Below are 18284 nucleotides of genomic sequence, written 5' to 3'. Positions count from 1 at the left end.
AGGTATACTAATAATGGGTACCCGAAGGGTATGCCCATGTCAAGCAGCGAAGAGGATAAGGAGCCCGTACCTTCGCCTGAAGAGAAGAATAGCACAGCGCGAGCCGCTAAACGCTGACCATCCCGTCGTCGAAGCCTCTTCAACTGCCGCCGATTGAGCTCCGATAGCTTGCTGTCTACAACTGGCTTCTTTTTCTATAGACAGTGTTGGGCCTCCAAGAGTAGAGGTTTGTAGAACAGCAGCAAGTTTTCCCTTAAGTGGATCACCCAAGGTTTATCGAACTCAGGGAGGAAGAGGTCAAAGTTATCCCTCTCAAGCAACCCTGCAATCACGATACAAGAAGTCTCTTGTGTCCCCAACACACCCAATACACTTGTCAGATGTATAGATGCACTAGTTCGGCGAAGAGATAGTGAAATACAAGTGGTATAGATGAATATGAGTGGTAATAGCAATATGAATAAAATATGGCAGCGAGTAAACATGCAGTGGAACAGTAAACAAACGGAGATTCGTTGTTCGGAAACAAGGCCTAGGGATCATACTTTCACTAGTGGACACTCTCAACATTGCAATCATAAAGGAATATAAATAAGCACTTCACTATGCTATTCCGAATTACTCTCTGGCAAGATAACGAACACTAATTCATCATGTAGGCAAACCTTAAAGATGTATTCCCAAGTACTAATGAACACCCCACGCTGTTACTGTGAGCATTCATAGGAGGTACTAACACACCACAATTTCATAGAGACATCCAACTCAAATCATAACTCAGTGAACAAGTATTCTGTGAAATGTAGCCTAAAAGACCCACACGGTGCACACACTGTCACCTTTACACACGTGGGACAAGGAGTCTCCGGAGATCTTAAGTAAAATCCACTTGAATAGCATAACGACATCTAGATTACAAAGCTCATCATATGGATCTCAATCATGTAAAGCAGCTCATGAGATCATTGTATTGAAGTACATGGGAGAGAGATTAACCACATAGCTACCGGTACAACCCTTAGCCTCGATGGAGAACTACTCCCTCCTCATGGGAGACAGCAGCGGTGATGAAGATGGCGGTGGTGTCGATGGAGATGCCTTCCGGGGGCAATTCCCCGTCCCGGCGGCGTGCCCGAACAGAGACTTCTGTCCCCCAGATATTGGCTTCGCGATGGCGGCGGCTCTGGAAGGTTTCTCGTACCGTGGCTTATTCGTATCGAAGATTTAGGTCAGGAAGACTTATATAGGCGAAGAGTCGGAGTCGGAGGGGCCACGGGGGCTCCACACACCAGCCCCCCCCTTGGCCGCGCCGCCACCACGTGTGGGGCCCCCAGGGCTCCCCTCTGGTCCCACTCTGGCTCTCTGGAAGCTTCCGGGAAAAATAAGGTTCTGGGCGTTGATTTCGTCCAATTCCGAGAATATTTCCTTACTAGGATTTCTGAAACCAAAAACGAGCAGAAAACAGGAACCGGCACTTCGGCATCTCGTCAATAGGTTAGTTCCGGAAAACGCATAAAATCATCATAAAGTGTGAACAAAACATGTAGGTATTGTCATAAAACAAGCATGGAACATCAGAAATTATAGATACGTTGGAGACGTATCAATGAACCTTCCGCAAGATCCGCATTCCTCGCGACGGCGTTGGAGTGCGGCAAAAGAAAGATGCCAAGCGATCTCCTCCGCTAACAGACGAAACTTCATCTACCTCCTCATCTCCACTCCCACCATCTTCTTCATCATCCGACTGCAACGCCCAGAATCGGCTCTCGATGGGCCTCTCCGACGAGCAACCGGACACACCACCCAGCGCCACCGATGCCGACGACCCCACCTCCGGCAGCACGGTTGCCTGCGGCCCTCGATCCGGCGCCGCGGATGTCAACGCCACCGTCGCCGGCGTTTGGGTGGCGAGATCGCCACCCGTGTCGCCCGCCTGTCGCCTAACGGTCATTTCCGCCAGATCAGCTCCTCTTCCCACCGACAATCTAACTGCCAGCAACAGTCCAAATATATGCTAGCCCTTCAACTACCGGTACAACTTCATTCTAGGTAATGCATGTGATAAGAGAAGGCGAAATAACATGTTATAAAATAGAAAATCTCTTAGCTTATCCCCTATAATTATGTTTTCATGCTTTTTAAATTATGGCATGATTAAACAATAAATTGGAAAAAGTGTCTAAGATAAGATATCTTGTACAAAGGGGTGAAATACAAAAATGCACTTTTGAACCCGAGCACATATGCTCCTGGTTCATTTTTTTGCAAAATAGCAAACATAATAAAAAAGAAAGTGATTTTTTTACAACTAACATGAGATTATGTTCTAACTGGATGCAATATTGTGGTGAGAAATCACATGTTTGGTGTTCTATGCGAAATAACAAAATTTGGTATTGTTTGGAACATTTGTATTTGTTGTTTGGAACAATGAGATTTTTTTCCTTTTTGCACATACCAGTACATATATTTTTTCTAGGAGTTTTTTTGCATGCTATTAGAACACACATTCATGTTCATTGTACAAAAAGTTCAGAGTTTTTTTATTTTATTTTCTACTTTCAAAAAAATATTAGAACATAAACATATGAGCTCGGGAGCAGTCCGGTGAAATGTCTTATCATCCTTGCTAAGAGATTATCTCTTAGTTAAAAGAAGATAACTATCTTTTTTTCATTTCCCCCTCCTACAACTCGGCAATTATACTATGTGGCATCACTAGGATCAGACTATTATACATGCCCTAAGGTGTCCTTAAATTTTGTTGGTCAACAACTTAACGCTATGATAAAACCATTATACATGGCCTACTCCTCTATCACCGTGGCAATGTGGGCCCAATGCTTAGTTAGTTGCGACATCCTGAGTGGTGGTGGCGCTACCCAAACGAGCATTAGGGCCCACATTGACACGCTACTAAATCAATCTGCAAGCTTAGTCTATCAGACTCATAGATGTTGGTCGCTCGTGTTGCCGGTGGCAAACTTGGAGGGCGGTGGCACGACAGAGCCAAAGCGCAAGTGTCTTGTGTAACGTGTTAAATGGGATCCCATGGGATCTCAAAGTCTCACTTATAGTACAACTTTTAGTTTTGCTGTAATTTGTTTATAAATTCTTATATAAAAAACTTAAATTTTAGCATAATTGGAACTCAGGTGGAATCACGCTTGAGACCTTAGTTTTGCACCAACAGCCACGGGTTGATGCATTGCCGGTGGACGAGGAGGCCACACATTGCATAAATGTAGCAAGCATTGAAGGTCTTACTGATGGTAAATTTCACATAAATGTAGCGAGCATTGATACAGATACATCCTAGATAATCAATCTCGAGAAAATTAGATATATCACAATTATTTCACAATGCACATAAAATTAATAAATCTCGACAAAAGAAATGGCAAACCGGTTCTTCCATTTTCATCCTCATTAATATCTTTAATTAAGTGCAAAATCCATGCATGAGTTAAAAAGTAGCTTATGTATGTGATAAATATGTTAATGCATCATATAAGAAATGTTCATATGCCATAGAAATGAAGTTGATTCATAGTTAAAATATTCATATAAAAGATAAAAAAAATGTTCATTGTGTATAAAAAGTGTGGCAAAAAAAAGAAAAATTGAAGAAAAAAGAATCAGGAAAAGTATGCGGGCTCTAGTCCAGCATTTGATGGGCTGGACGTGTCCCGGTGAGCTGGACCCTGGTTGGGCCCGTCTCGCTCCGACGAAGCGGATAAGGCCACTGCTCCCGCCACGGCGAACCAAGCTCAGAGCTTCCTTCCAATGGCGTGCCCCTGCCCGCGCCCGCTCTTCCTCTCCTTCCCCAAATCCCCGGCGCCGCCGCTCGCCGTCCCAGTCAAGCACCATCCCGCCTCCACCGCTTCCCTCTCACTCCCCTCCCGCGCACGCGCTGTCTCCGCCTCCTCCAACGCCCCCTCGCCACCACCACCGCCGTCACCGCCCACAGACGGCGTAGGTCCCGCGGCGCCGACGCGGGGCGAAGTGCACCTGGGTCGTCAGCTGGCCGCCGCCGCCGCCGCCGGCGCGCGGGTGCGCGCGCCCGAGGAGGACGCCGAGAAGCGCCGCCGCCGCAAGGAGAAGCGGAGGGCCCTGGCCAAGAAGTCCCCCTCCGGCGTCTCCTGCTGCTACGGCTGCGGCGCGCCGCTCCACACCGGGGAGGAAGGGTCCCCCGGCTACGTCCAGCCCGCCACCTACGACCTGGTAACCAACCAACCATCCATCCACCGCCTCAAATTCAGGCCGCTGCCATTCGTAACATTACACATTTTACATGACTTTTGTTTCCTGTGCGAGCAGAAGAAGAGGCACAACCAGCTGAGAACCGTGCTATGCGGGAGGTGCAAGCTGCTGTCGCACGGGCACATGGTGACCGCGGTCGGCGGCCACGGCGGCTACCCTGGGGGCAAGCAGTTCGTCACGGCCGAGGAGCTCCGGGAGAAGTTGGCGCACCTCCGCCACGAGAAGGCGTTGATAGTGAAACTGGTAAAAGATCGTGTCATGTCTAACCTCTGTGGATGGATGACAGTTTCTTCCTTGTGCCTTTTCTGGCATTCATTTGGCTGTTATTTGCAGGTCGACATAGTCGACTTCAACGGAAGTTTCCTGGCGCGCATACGTGATTTCGCCGGTGCTAATCCCATTGTGCTTGTGATAACAAAGGTGAATCTTGTACCTTATCAAATTCTAAGTACTACTGTCACCGCTGTCAGTCAACAACTGAAGCTAAATCTTCTTTGCAGGTTGATCTTCTTCCCAGGGACACGGATTTGAATTGCGTTGGCGACTGGGTGGTGGAGTCTGTCGTCAGGAAGAAACTCAAGTGAGATTTGTTCCCTCTCTTTTGCAATTATTTCACCAAATCTTCACCCAATTGATATTTTGTTGTATCGCTTTGTGTGTGTAGTGTCCTTAGCGTCCATTTGACGAGCTCAAAGTCATTGGTTGGCATCACTGGGGTTATATCAGAGATTCAGCAGGAAAAGAAGGTTGGCCTTTTATCTACTTAATATTGTTACCTATTCTTGTTCGGTGTTGGCTTCCTGTTCGCAATCCTGACTACATTTTTGTTGTTTCTTATCAGGCCCGAGATGTGTACATATTGGTAAGCATGTTTCCCCTGTCAGGACTATCACATTGTATTGTCCTGTTTAGAAATGTGTACCGAAATGCATTTCCTGCCTGTCGTTGCCAATAATAGGCAGTGTAAAAGGAAGATCGGAAGTCATTGTTATTTGCGTACTTGGTAGGCTGATCATCCTCACCAAATAAGTAAATAATAGTATGATGATCATATCTACTTTCCTTGGCTTCTCATTATACACATTGAGTGATTACATCAAAGACAATCTTAACAGTACAAGTAGAATGCCTGGTTATTGCCTACTGCAGTTGTATCTGACAATCTGATGCGTTCATACGTCGTTACAGGGTTCAGCAAATGTTGGGAAATCTGCATTTATAAGCGCTATGCTAAGTATGCCCTTAAATCTCGACTACCACCCTTGTTTGGTTTATGTGGCCTTTTTCTTGTTCATTTGTGTCTCCATGATGCTAATAGTTGGATACTACTGTTGTAGAAACAATGGCATATAAAGATCCAGTGGCAGCTGCAGCTCAAAAATACAAGCCCATACAATCTGCTGTTCCAGGAACAACATTAGGTCCCATCCAGATTGAAGCATTTTTAGGAGGGGGGGTATGCTTCTACTTTTTTGGAAACTTGATAAATATTTCCACTTTGCATGCGAACCTATATCATTATTGATGTGAATATGTGATGTAGCTGTCAGAGAATGTAATTATAATGTCGCTTGTACCTTGTATACATGCTAAACAAAATGCTTCTCACATAGGGAATCAGATAATTTGGTGTCTTAAAAATATATTTAACATGTTCAAAAAATATATTTAAAATGACCCGCACTAGGATAAATGTTTATATACTGCTTTCTTGTGTGGAGTCCAGTATGGACCTTACTTTACATACAGTTAAATTTACGCATGACAGAAATTATACGACACACCTGGAGTCCATCTTCACCATAGGCAAGCAGCAGTGATCCATGCTGATGATCTTCCTTCTCTTGCACCACAAAGTCGCCTAAAGGGGCGATGTTTTCCTGTATGTATACCTCAGTCTGTAAACTCGATGTTACATTCTCGAAATTTCCACACTAATCATTTTCTTCAGAACATAATGTTATGTTCAGGCTAATGATACAGGTGTTGAATTGAGCGGGAATACATTATTCTGGGGTGGACTTGTCCGTATTGATGTTGTTAAGGTACCAAAATGAGCTCAGATCTCGGTACTGATATTTTCCCATATTTTATAACTTCATTTACAAAGTAGCCACTAAAGGATAATCAATCAATTACCAGGCTCTTCCACGCACACGGCTGACGTTCTATGGACCAAAAAAGCTCAATATTAATATGGTCCCCACCACAGAAGCAGATGAATTTTACAAGGTATGCGTCCGCTCCACTAGTTTGGCTTTCTTCTACTTAAATGCGACTATCTATTTATTTTTTCAAACTCTATTTCGTAACTTCATCCCAATTGGGAAGTGGAGTTCAACATTATTATGTGCAACTCATGTATTTGTTTTGTTTTCTTGCTCTCCAAATTTGTCTGTGTTCATGTTCCTTCCTCCCCTTTCACATCATTGCCTACTGAGAATATCTATGCATCTATCCTCGTATTAGAGAATGCATGTAGGCATCTATTCACAACTATTTGCCTATTTCCCATAGTACTAGGTGGATTAATATGCTTTTGCATGTTTGTTCTGCCAAGCAGAGGTGTATTAAATGAGGATTTATATGTGCTTTCATTTCGAACAAAATTGAAAAAAATGTTGTTCGCACTTTCCAGAGAGAAGTCGGAGTTACATTGACTCCTCCAACTGGCCAGGAGAGAGCTGAAGGATGGTGTGGGCTTGAGGGTATTCGTGAGTTAAAGATAAAATATGAAGAGCTTGATAGGTAATGCTCACAACTAACACACATGTGGCAGAGCTTTCCCCAGCAGCCATCTTCTTGGCCAGCACCAGGGCATTAGTGCACTGGAACATTAATGATCATTCTCTACACGCTCTTTTAGTACCTGTTCTGTTCATCTGTACATCATCAATTTTTATTGGCATCATCTTCGTTGTGCAGGCCTGCTAGTGACATTGCAATATCCGGGCTCGGGTGGATCACGGTAGAACCGCTTGGCGTGCCATCTAGCGACCCTGATGGCAGCATCAAGGAAGAAAACAGTGGCATTGGTGAGCTGCATTTGACTGTACATGTACCCAAACCAGTCGAGGTCTTTGTCCGCTCCCCGCTGCCTGTTGGTAAAGCGGCGTCACAGTGGTACCGGTACCAGGAGCTGACAGAGGCAGAAGAGGAACTGAGACCTAAATGGCATTACTGATGCTGGTGCTGCCAATTACCTATTTTGCTACTCCTGTGATCCATAATAACTGTCGAACTACAGCCCCGGCACTTATTATGGATCAGAGGGAGTAGTCTTTTCGGTGCTGCCTTTTGTGAACCTAATACAGCCCAGAATTATGTTGGGCGGATGATCTGATAGGGATGGGTAGTTCTAGTTAGGATCAGCTGCTGAAAATGGTACAGGAAACCTAGGGCTAAATGTAGCCGTGGAAAGGTAACTCTTGTTGTAATAGATCTTCTGTATATGCACTGTCATCGTCACAAGTCACAAAGGCATGTATGAGATTGAGTGGATGAAATCGAATATATAATGTTTGATTAATTGTAATCTTTCATTTGGAACCCACTAACTATTTTTCCTGGACTCTCAAGCAGCCACGTTGCCATAATTCTTTTGGCCATCCGATCACCTTTCTACAGCCTGATTGACCACAATATTATGATGCAGTGCATGCGTTATTTTCCTCCTTAGCTGCAGGACTTAGTTTCTGAGAGGCAATATGATGGAGACAAGGCAAGGCGCCATTTGGCACAAGTAGGAGACACGCTGATTTGCTTCTGCCCTTTTGAAGCCATGGCGATGATGGTATGGGCCAAAACAAAAGGTTGGAATATATGCTTTCCTTCTCCCAGATTGATCAGATGTTTTCCTAAGAAATGATTGTTCTTAAATTAGCAACTAAAGTCCCAGCCCTATTGGGACACTAGTATCTTTTTTGTTTGATATAGTAAGAATCTAGGCAAAGAATCCTTATGGCTGCTTTGATTCATGGGATTTTTGAAGGATTTTGAGATCCTATGTATTTTCAAATGATTATGTAGGATTTTCAAAACCATCTGATTCATAGGATCATATATCATAGAAAATAATCCCATAGTATCTTTAATTGTAAAGTTCATATTAAAAGCATTAGACCTCATGAAATACTTCACCACAATCAAAGAGAGTTACAATCGCGTTCTATTCTTATACATTTTCTATCATACGAATAAAAGGATCCCTTAGGGATGTATACAAGAGAGCAAAAGGAGGCGGGAAAGAGAAAAGTGAGAATGGGTGAAGGATCGAGAAGAACAACCTAGAGGAGAGTGAATAAGTTTTTACAAATTTCCTCTTTCTTCACATGTTTTAGGCTATTCGGATAAATGCAATGAACCTAACAACTAGATGAAACAATCAATGACGCAATAAGGAAGATTGATGGTTATCATAAAGGTAAAAGATCTCAGTGTAACAAAAGAGGCATGTGGATATGAAGGTATACCTCAATGTTCAAATTTGTGAGGGGGAGCTAGCTATTGTTGGAAAGGTGTGAGTTATTACCAAGGACCCCTCAACAGTAGGAGAGCTCACCTTATTATTTTTTATGACAACCTCCTCCAGAGAGTAAAGAGCTCAATCCACTGATGGAGACATTGAAGAGGCATTCAATCCCTTTACAAACTTATAGGAAAAAGTGAATGAATTTTAGTGGATAAAGTATTCTATCAGATTCGAACCTAGGACTTACGTTTTAGCATCTCACAACTCCTTCTGCTAAGAGCACTCAAAATCCAAGAGTAACAAGATTGAAGGGAAAAGCTTGGCTCCTGCTCAATAAAAATGTTGATTGATCAAAAGAGACGAGACACACATATCTTACATATGGTTAACACCTCTCTCAGTTATCTCACCAAACTCTCAAGGAACCAAAGATTCAATGTGTTAGAGCATGTGGGGAGAAGGGATCTGTGTAATGAATGGTTGATCATCAAACCCTAAAAGGTAAACCCTGATTAATTAATTAATTACACCCATCGGACTATAAAATATAGAAGGTAAATCATACATAATTGCTCTACTTGTTTTATACTTTAAGGAGGATCTCCCCTTCTTATATATTTTGTGATTAAAAAGTAACAACGAGATAAATGGTACATATCAACTATTGGCACCTTGAGCGCAAGTTACCATAACTATTTTTAAAATTGATTCTACGATACATAAATATTTGGAGTAAATTTTGAAAATAAATATTGAAGGACAACATTTATTTTAATCAATTGATGAAAATGTGCAAAGGGACATCCAAACTGTATAATTAACTTATTTTGCAAGTGAGGCTTGTTTCTTAATCCCACTGTGTAATCTCCATGAGAATTATTAATTTTTTTGAACCACCGCCCACTTTTTCATTGATTGGTCAACGGAAACACCACATTGGTACAAGACATCAAAGGAGGTGGATATGGAATAAGCGAGTTTGAGCGCCGCTAAGAAACCCATTTGCATGCCCCGAGCATCGTTTGTCCCCACCTTAGCCTCATGTCACGTGAACCCTTCACCGGTCACCCATTTTCGCGCGCTCATCCTCCTATTGCATTAATATATTTCCATCATTACTTGAGGCACAATACTTGTATTCCTTCATGGTCCCGTCCCCCGAGACTACACCCATGGGAACCGCCACCTCCACCACCCGCCCTATAACATCTACATCGACGCGTGGTCTTTTTTCAAGTCAAGGTATATCAGATGACTCGGTCCAAGATCTTTCCTCCACTAACGACAAATGGCGCAACTTCGTCGCAATACCGTACTCGAGCCACCTCCACTTTCGGATTTTCATCTACCCAATGCGCGGGTGAGTGTCGCATAGATGGCAGATGGAAGCCGTTAACACTACGCAAATCATAGCCCAAGTTTTCTAAGATATAAACACACTGCTAGACAAAACCACATCGAAGAGGAAGAGTACCTGACTCAAGAGTCGAAGTAAAAGTAGCCATGCTCGAAAGATAATTCCGAGCTGTATCCACTTGTGCTTACTTGAGTTTCCATAAACCTAATCGGTTCCAAGAACACATAACCCTAATTTCCAGACTACAGAAAGTATATTGTGTCTACTCACCCAAAAGAAAGAAAATGCCACGTGGAGAAGAAGTGCCTGGAGTGTTCTAGAACAACCGGCTACAGCCTACAACCCAACTCCCAAGACAAGAGAAGACCACAGGCGAAGAGAAAGATCGAGTCTTTGTCCCTGCTCCACCAGAGTCAAAATCCCATCGGCTCCACGGTTCTCTCCCTCTCCGACCGCCGTGCCCTAGAGCTGCCGCCGCGCCGCCGCCATCGCCTCCTCGGACTCCCGCCCTCGACCCCTCCGTCCCCCGCCCGCGCGGAAGCCGCCGCCGCCGCCCCTCCTGCCCGCCGTGCTGCAGCCGACGCCGTCCGTCAGCGACCCCAGGCGCTGCTCTCCGAGGTACGACCGTCCCTTCATCCCCTGATAGCACTCGAATCCCACGAATTTGAGGGCACGCCGTCTGGATCCGCCGCCGGTAGCGCCTGAAATGTTGGGCCGTTCCGATTATTCCAGCCAAAAAGCTGTGATCTTTTCCATGGTGGCCGCGTGTGCTCGACGCCGACTACAGGAGGAGATCTTGCGCTAGGAGCGGAAACCCTAGCGTTCATTCTACACGGTCTGCTTTTTTTGTATGCCAGCACAGCTGAACGATCCATCCGTTTCCTGTGTATGCAGGATGGCTGATGATGGTGCTAGCGGCGCCGGTGGCTCGGAGTCTGCCACCATCGAGATCAATATCAAGACCCTCGAGTCGCAAGTGCACACGCTCCGCGTCCAGAAGAGTGTACGCGATTATGCCCTGGTTCTCTTCTAGTTCGGTTTCACCGCGTCTGTTGGCTGCTGGGCTGGTTTAAAGTGCTAGCAATGCTATGATTTTGCTTTTGCTCCACCTCCCTGTTGATTCTCAATTCCTATATATAGAATCGGAGGAGTGGATATTACTATGTTCTATGTTTTTGGATGAACTGATTGCCATATTTTTTTATTCTCAGGAGACTGTTTTGAACCTAAAAGAGAAGATAGTTGGTGTGGCTGGCATTCCTGTGGACCAGCAGCGCTTGATTTTCAGAGGAAGAGTCTTGAAGGATGACCACCTCTTGTCAGAATACCGTATCCTTTTGTTTGTACATTTTCAGCCGAGGCTGGAAAGTGTAGGCTTGAACCATCTCCACCTCTGTTATTACCTTAATGAGCCATATTGAAGTTTTTTCCTGTGACTAATGTCATACTGAAGTTGCTAGGCTTTTCTGGTCAATAGAAATATGGACGAGAACCTCAAATCGATTTAGGCATTGTGTATGCATTTGTTGTTGGGTTGTTCACCAGTATAGATTTTATTGTAGATTGCATGGGATGATAGAAGGTTGTCATTGATTACTGGTTTCCATCATTGCACAGTGGGGTTTGTCATTCTAATAATTTGTTTTTGTCGTGACCTGTCATTCGTGTACATGTTTATCCGAATACCTTAATGGATGCTTTTAAGTTCCTGCCACATTAATCTGCGGATTGTATTGATTGCTCATGGTCACAATTTTGTTATCTGTATCCTTGACAATCTAAAGATTTGGAAGATGGATATACATTGCATTTGGTTGCTCGACGTGCAGCTGAAGGCCAACCTTCTTCTGGAACTTCTGAAGAAAATCCCCAGGCGAATGGTAAGTCAGATATATTGTTGCTTTGGATACACTTTCATGATTTATTATACATACTTGGTGCTCTCCATGATGTCGTTTCTAACCTGCCCTGCGTTGGCGTCATATGAGCTAAAATAAAGTTTGCACCTGTACTCGCAAATGCCATGTTTTCCAGTTGTACTTCTTGCTAGTTGTGGGCAGAAATAGCCAGTGGAGTCTATTAGGCTATTTAAAAAGAGAAAGGGCTTGATTAATCATTTAGTTTATGTGTTCCTTTAGTAGACCATGTGAGCTGTAAACATCATTGTTAACCATTTTTGCGTCAAAAAGCTCTTTATGCAGAGGCACTGACACACTGTTGAACAATCTGGATAATATACTTTTGCAGATTGTTTCCGCTACAGTTTTTTTTTCTGTACCTTCGTTCATTGTAGATGTTGTTTGCACAGAATTCAGTCCATTTCTCATGATCTTTAGTTTATTATGGTTCATTATCGGTATGCTGGGACTGGGCCTGATGAACCTTTTTACATTTTTGTTGTTGGTGCAGTTAATGTTGGTGAAAATGGAGCAATGCTAGGAGATTATATGTCCAGGGTATGCTTCTATTACTATTGTAATGGTGAACATTGATTATAACTTCTTATTTGAAAATATATGCCATTCTGCCTAGATTGAACATTGATTACATTTTTTATTTGAATTATTTATTTATTTTCTTCTAGGAAATTGTACATGATATGCTTTCTGAGGACACGATAGATGACATTGATAGGGTACATGCTTTGTTCTAGAGTCCTGTATTATTTTTCTATCTGATCAATAATAACATGCCCATGCCCCCTTTGGTATAATTCCTCTCTTTTGTTATGCTCAGACTGTTCGGGATATTCTTGGTTCCTTGGGTCTTGGGATGCCTGGTGGTGTGGCAAATGCTACATTCTCGGTAATGAGGTTTCGTCAATAGGCATATCTAGGGTTGCCGAGGTGCATCAATTTAAGTTTTCTGTTGTTGCTTAATTAGGTGCCATTAAACACTGCGCCAAATGGGGCCACTACTAATGGAAGAACTCAGCCTGCGAACCCGCCACCACCTGGGTTCTCAATTCTCAACCATCAAATCCATGTGTCACAACTTCAGCCAGGAGGCGCTATTCCTCGCAACATGGTCAATATACTGTTCTTTTGCTTTCTTTCATCTGATCTGCCATCTGTATTTCATTCTTCTAATGTTAGCAATGATGGCAGGTCATTCCCGATTCCATGATGACTCTTTTGGAATATATCAATCGCATGGACCAAGTATTGCAGAACAATGGTATGGTACTTTTTACCGCAGCTGGTTAATTCGTTGCTTGCCAATTATTCCATTATCCATGATGCTTTTTTGATATATCTTATAATTATAAGGTGTTCCATCCGCGGACTCAAACGCTCAGCAACCGCCAAGATCGGATGATGCTTATTTAAACCAAAGATTTCCAAGTCCTGAGGTGCTGGTTTCAGTTCTTGAAAGAGCCCAACAAGTTCTTGGAGGCAGTGCATCTTCCGCTCTTTCTGTATGTTATTTCTCTCTCCTGTAGTTCTGTATTATGCGCTTCTTACTTTTGCAATGTTTTACCTTTGGTAGACACACAGTAAATTTCCTACTCCCTCCGATCCAAATTACCTGTTGCAGATTTAGACAAGATGTTGCCAAAAATCTGTCTAGGTTCATTGAATCTGCGACAAGTTATTTGGGTTTGAGGGAGTAATGATTTTCCACCTATTGTAGTCTCCGAGTCAATGCTCTTTAAACAAGAATGTGTTACCATTTGAGTACTTTCTTTCTTTGTCTGTCTTAATTTGTAGATGTGTACTAAACACATGTCGACTAAACATTTAAGTTTTTTTTTTCCTAAAATACTCTCCAAACAACAAGGATCTGTTACCATTTGAATACTTTATATGGTTGCCTTCTTTACTGGATATAAAAACTAAATTTATGTCAACTGAACATCTATTTTTTTTCCTTCTGTACTCCCCAAACACAACTGCCCTATGCTTTTCTGTTGTTCGGATTTCATGGTTTGTTTTTTGGCAACTGATTATGCAGTGACAGGATGCTGTTTTGTCTCTTAGTTATTTACTCTCAGATAATTTATCTGAAAATAAAAGTGATTGCAAAGTTTTCTGTGGACTTGTTTGTGAGTTGTGACCTCTATTAGCCTGGTTTTTGTTTCAGCATCTTGCACAACGTATTCAGAGAGATGCTGCCACTGCTGATGCATCTATACGAAGCCAGATCCAGAATGAATCGGCTCAGTTGGGAGTTGCGATGCAGCATTTGGGGGCTATGCTTTTGGAGCTTGGACGGACAATGATGATGCTTAGAATGGGGGCATCTTCTGTATGCATTTTTCTACGACGTCACCATCCCATAACTGATTACACACATTTTAATTTTAATTATTCTAAAAGCTTGTTAATTTTGCAGGCTAATGCTTTTGTAAATGCTGGATCCGCTGTCTATATAAACCCCACAGGACCAAATCCAATCATGGTTCAGGTGACCTACTGAGATACTTGTGTTTGTTTTTATGTGCTCTGCACTCCAATAGCAATAACACTTCGTTTGATTGTGCAGCCGTCTTACCAGAGTGCTCCTCATTTTGGAGTTTCCAGCATACCAGTTCTGAGTGGAGTTTCTGGCCCATTCAGTATCGTTGATCCTTCTCGAACATCTGGTGGTGAGGTCTCATCTCAAGCATTTCTTTTTACGTTCTTTCTCGAGGAGGAAAATGATATATAAGGGGATTGTTGGATAATTAAGTGACCTTGTGGTATATTACCAATTTGTATCCCTCCTGGTCAGCATCAAAAACGTCAAAACAGCCTTTAAAATTTATCTTGATCATCTTAGCATCATCATTATTCGTTTGTCTGGAGGTTATAGGGGTGATTAGTTAGTTTCCTAATATAAGGAAGTAGATATGTTTTAAACATTGTGGTTGAATAAACAAACAACAATTACTGTTCTGAGCTGTGTCTCTTGGATAAATATTCAATATAAGAAGATTAATAGGCCCAGTTGTTAGTTTAGATTGACTGTACCTGTTCCCTGGATGAATATTAGATATAAGAAGATTCACCTCTTTGGGCATATCCCCTGTACCTGTCATCTGGAACCGAGTTATCAGTTCTGAACATTTTTATGTTCTGCCGCAGGTTTATTCACATCGGAAACTTGTGTCTTAGTGACCTTTAATTTTGAAGTTGCAATGCGTGCTTGTTACATTTTTTATCTCTCAAAGCTTCCTCTGACTCTTGCTTTATCCTGTATACAAAGGTGCTTCTGCAACAAGTGCTCCATCTGTTGGTTCAACCACTGCTTCTGCTACCACCACTGGTGGGGAACGCCAAAATGTAGAAAGATCTCAAGGAGGCAACCTGCCAGCTAACTCAACACATGGATTGCCACCAAGGACAGCTGTTGCAGCTATTCCAGGCCTTCTGGCAAGATCCTCAGGTCCAAACAATGTCCTTGGTGTTATCCTTCCTGTTCAAATGAGAGGCCAAATAGCAGTGCCTAATCAGCCAACAGTTTCTCAAGGTTCTCAGACTGCAGTGGGCAATGGATTTCAACCAAATTCGACATATGTTGTTCCACAAGCTTCTTCAGGTGGTGCTGCTAACATTTCTTCTATAGTAGCACAGATAACCGCACAGGTAGCCAATGCATTGGCTGCGAACCCACCAGGCATGGTTTCATCATCTGTGCCAAACACAGCAAGCCAAGGGCCTCACCCAACCACACACAATGGAGCTGGCACCGTGAGCTCTGCAACATCAGGAAATGCTCAACTACAAAGTGAACTTCCAGTTTCTCATCATGGACAAACATTACCGGGCGTGCAATCTCATGTAACTGGTGCAGGTATTTTTCTTGAAGTGATCTGAGTTCTCCTCCCTGTAGGGAAAATCGTACTGAATCCTCACTGTTCCTGTTTCTGTTGTTGCTCTTAGGTACTTCGCATTCAAATACGTCTGATCCCAGTTTGACACTACAAGATAGCAGTACTGTGAATGTTTCCACTGGCGATGTGGATAACATTAGGACACAGTCTCGGGAACTGGCAGCAGCTAGCTTAGCAGGACAGCTGATGGACACATATACTGGTGATGTTCCTTTAAGCACATCAGCAGGAAGCTCTGAATTGAATAACAAGCCCTCAGATGGAGTAACTGGAGAGTCTACTAAACCTAGTGCTAGTGGCAGTTCTGGACCGCTTGGTCTTGGTGGTGGTCTGCAGCCTAAGGTATTAAATAACGACTCTCTAGTATTCAGTCATACAGTCTCACAAACTATATTGTCCAGTTAGTGTTTTTTAGTTTCCGTTGATTTGATTTCTGCAAGTTGTGGGTTTGTAATGTTTTGTGGTCAGCTGCAATGTCATTGATTATTTAAACCCCACTTGCAGAGACGTACCAGAGTAGCAAGGCCATCTGGGACTAGCGGCGATTCTGGCGAAGCCCCTGATACCTCTTCTGTTACTAGAAGCCAAGAAGCTGTTTTGATGGGGCAGCAGGCTCTGCAGGCCCTAGTTTCGAGAAGTGCCAATGCAAGCAGCGGCAGTGCTACGAATTCCCACTCTGCATCTTCGATGCGTCAGGTTGCTGCTGGAATGCCTCCAAGAAGACCAGGTGCTGAAGGGCAAGTCGATATTGGCAGCATGTTATCCAGTGTTCTCAACAGCCCGGTCTTTGGCAACCTGATGTCAAATGTAGCAGCTCAAACAGGACTAGAATCACCATCTGACGTGAGGAACATAATGGAAGACTTAACACAGAACTCTGCAGTGATGGACACCTTGAGTAATATGGTCCAAAGTGTGGATGGCCCACGAAGGGGCCAAGGAGGTGGCTTTGACTTGTCTAGAATGATGCAGCAAATGATGCCAGTTGTAAATCAAGTTCTTGGTGGAGTCGCAGCTCGTCCTGCTGGGACAGAGGCTGTGGATTCTAGATTGCAACCTCGGCAAAATGACAGGGAAGTTAGTGATGCTGTAGATGGCAGAAGCTCTCAGGTACGTCATCCTATTTTAATGAAAGAACATTCACTGGGCCTGTTCGACTCTCTCATATGGTTTGTTATATTTGGGCACCAATCATCAATCTGAAGAGTTGAAAAACATTAATGTTAGAGAATAAGAATTACTAATATGTTCCACTAATGAATGTTGCTAGCCAGTTTCATTTTTGTGTAATCCTGATCCTTGTCTATACGGCATTGCTCAAGCTTCGTATTTGATGGACAGATTGATCTTCACGAAGCATGTGAACGCATTGAGCAATGTGACCCCCCTGAGGATATCTTCGGTGCTGTCCTTGAGACTGCTGCTCAGGCTTATGGTGAAGACGAGAACATTCAATTCATGCTTGAAGAGCTTGCTAGTGATCCGGAGCTTGCTGATGTATGCTTCCTTCCACCCTTGCTTTTTTTATATAAAAAATAAGCTCCATTCTGGGTGTAACTTATTTGTTTAGTTGATCCTGTAGAATCAGATTGTTGGTGAATGGTATACAGTATATACTGCGAGATTATACTATACCTGTAGAGTATAGTCAATTTGGTTTGTTTTGTGTGTTGTATATGGGTATTCACAAGGGGGGTTGTGCATGGTTGTTATACTATAGTAGGAAAAACTGCAGATGTCGACCCTAACCTGCCTCTGCAATATGTATTGTTGTCAGGACTACTTGAAACTTCTGCTGGAACAAGTCGGCGAGAGAGTGGAGTCCGATTCTGAGAACAAGAAGCAGTCGTGAAGCATGACTTGGGAGGTGATTGAAGAAGGGGGTGATGCGATTTCTTGGCAAAGTACAATGTTCTGAAAACCATGTCTGGGGTTCGATTTGTCCGCTTGCTGCACAGTGACTGTTGAACATTCAGAACCTTGCCAGCCAGATAATGTTGATTGTGACTGTCTTGTGGATGTAATTGTCTGAATGTTGTTACCAAATTTTGCTAGTGGCACATGCATGCACATAGCTAGCTAGCTGGAGAAACGGATAATGTGCCAATGTTACCATTGCAGATATGCGTTTATTGAATCTGGAGTTGGACACCGTATTTTTATATGCTGTGTTTGCGATCATGACTGCTAGTTCAAGTTCTCTAGTTCTCTGCTGATTTTGAATTGTTGGATAGGGTTTCTTGTTTCATGCATGCGCCTTGGCCATCCTTTGAAGGAAAGGAGATGCCCAGGCTTGAGAATGAGGCGACGATTTTGGAGGTAAGCTTCTTCTAAAGGTTCAGGTCACTTCTGAATGCCCCAAAAGGTCTGCACGT

The 18284-nt window shown here is 43.3% G+C and overlaps 2 protein-coding genes across 3 annotated transcripts; both read left to right on the top strand.

The window, feature by feature from the left end:
* Window positions 1–3730: 3730 nt before the first annotated feature.
* LOC124686210 (putative nitric oxide synthase) lies at window positions 3731–7450 on the top strand. Its single transcript, XM_047220200.1, has 13 exons — window positions 3731–4227; window positions 4324–4509; window positions 4600–4686; window positions 4767–4846; window positions 4931–5012; window positions 5108–5128; window positions 5455–5500; window positions 5604–5722; window positions 6035–6148; window positions 6237–6311; window positions 6409–6498; window positions 6905–7014; window positions 7192–7450. The coding sequence occupies exons 1-13, from the start codon at window positions 3790–3792 to the stop codon at window positions 7448–7450; spliced, it is 1707 nt and encodes a 568-aa protein (XP_047076156.1). The 5' UTR covers window positions 3731–3789.
* A 3517-nt stretch (window positions 7451–10967) lies between these two features.
* LOC124691540 (ubiquitin-like domain-containing protein CIP73) lies at window positions 10968–18071 on the top strand. Of its 2 annotated transcripts, XM_047224827.1 has the most exons (17): window positions 10968–11097; window positions 11306–11423; window positions 11879–11974; window positions 12504–12550; window positions 12679–12729; window positions 12831–12899; window positions 12978–13121; window positions 13202–13271; window positions 13364–13512; window positions 14178–14342; window positions 14430–14501; window positions 14580–14682; window positions 15282–15869; window positions 15959–16251; window positions 16414–17019; window positions 17251–17406; window positions 17687–18071. In XM_047224827.1, exons 1-17 carry the CDS (start codon window positions 10990–10992, stop codon window positions 17759–17761), a joined length of 2910 nt encoding a protein of 969 aa, XP_047080783.1. In that variant the 5' UTR covers window positions 10968–10989; the 3' UTR covers window positions 17762–18071. The 2 variants fall into 2 exon arrangements, with proteins under 2 accessions (XP_047080783.1, XP_047080784.1); XM_047224828.1 differs by lacking the exon at window positions 12679–12729.
* The last annotated feature ends 213 nt before the right edge of the window (window positions 18072–18284 follow it).

Source organism: Lolium rigidum, chromosome 2 (assembly GCF_022539505.1).
Source record: "Lolium rigidum isolate FL_2022 chromosome 2, APGP_CSIRO_Lrig_0.1, whole genome shotgun sequence".
NCBI classification, from domain to species: Eukaryota; Viridiplantae; Streptophyta; class Magnoliopsida; order Poales; family Poaceae; genus Lolium; species Lolium rigidum.
Note: the sequence above shows the minus strand (reverse complement) of the source record. Positions and strands in the feature narration are given on the sequence as shown.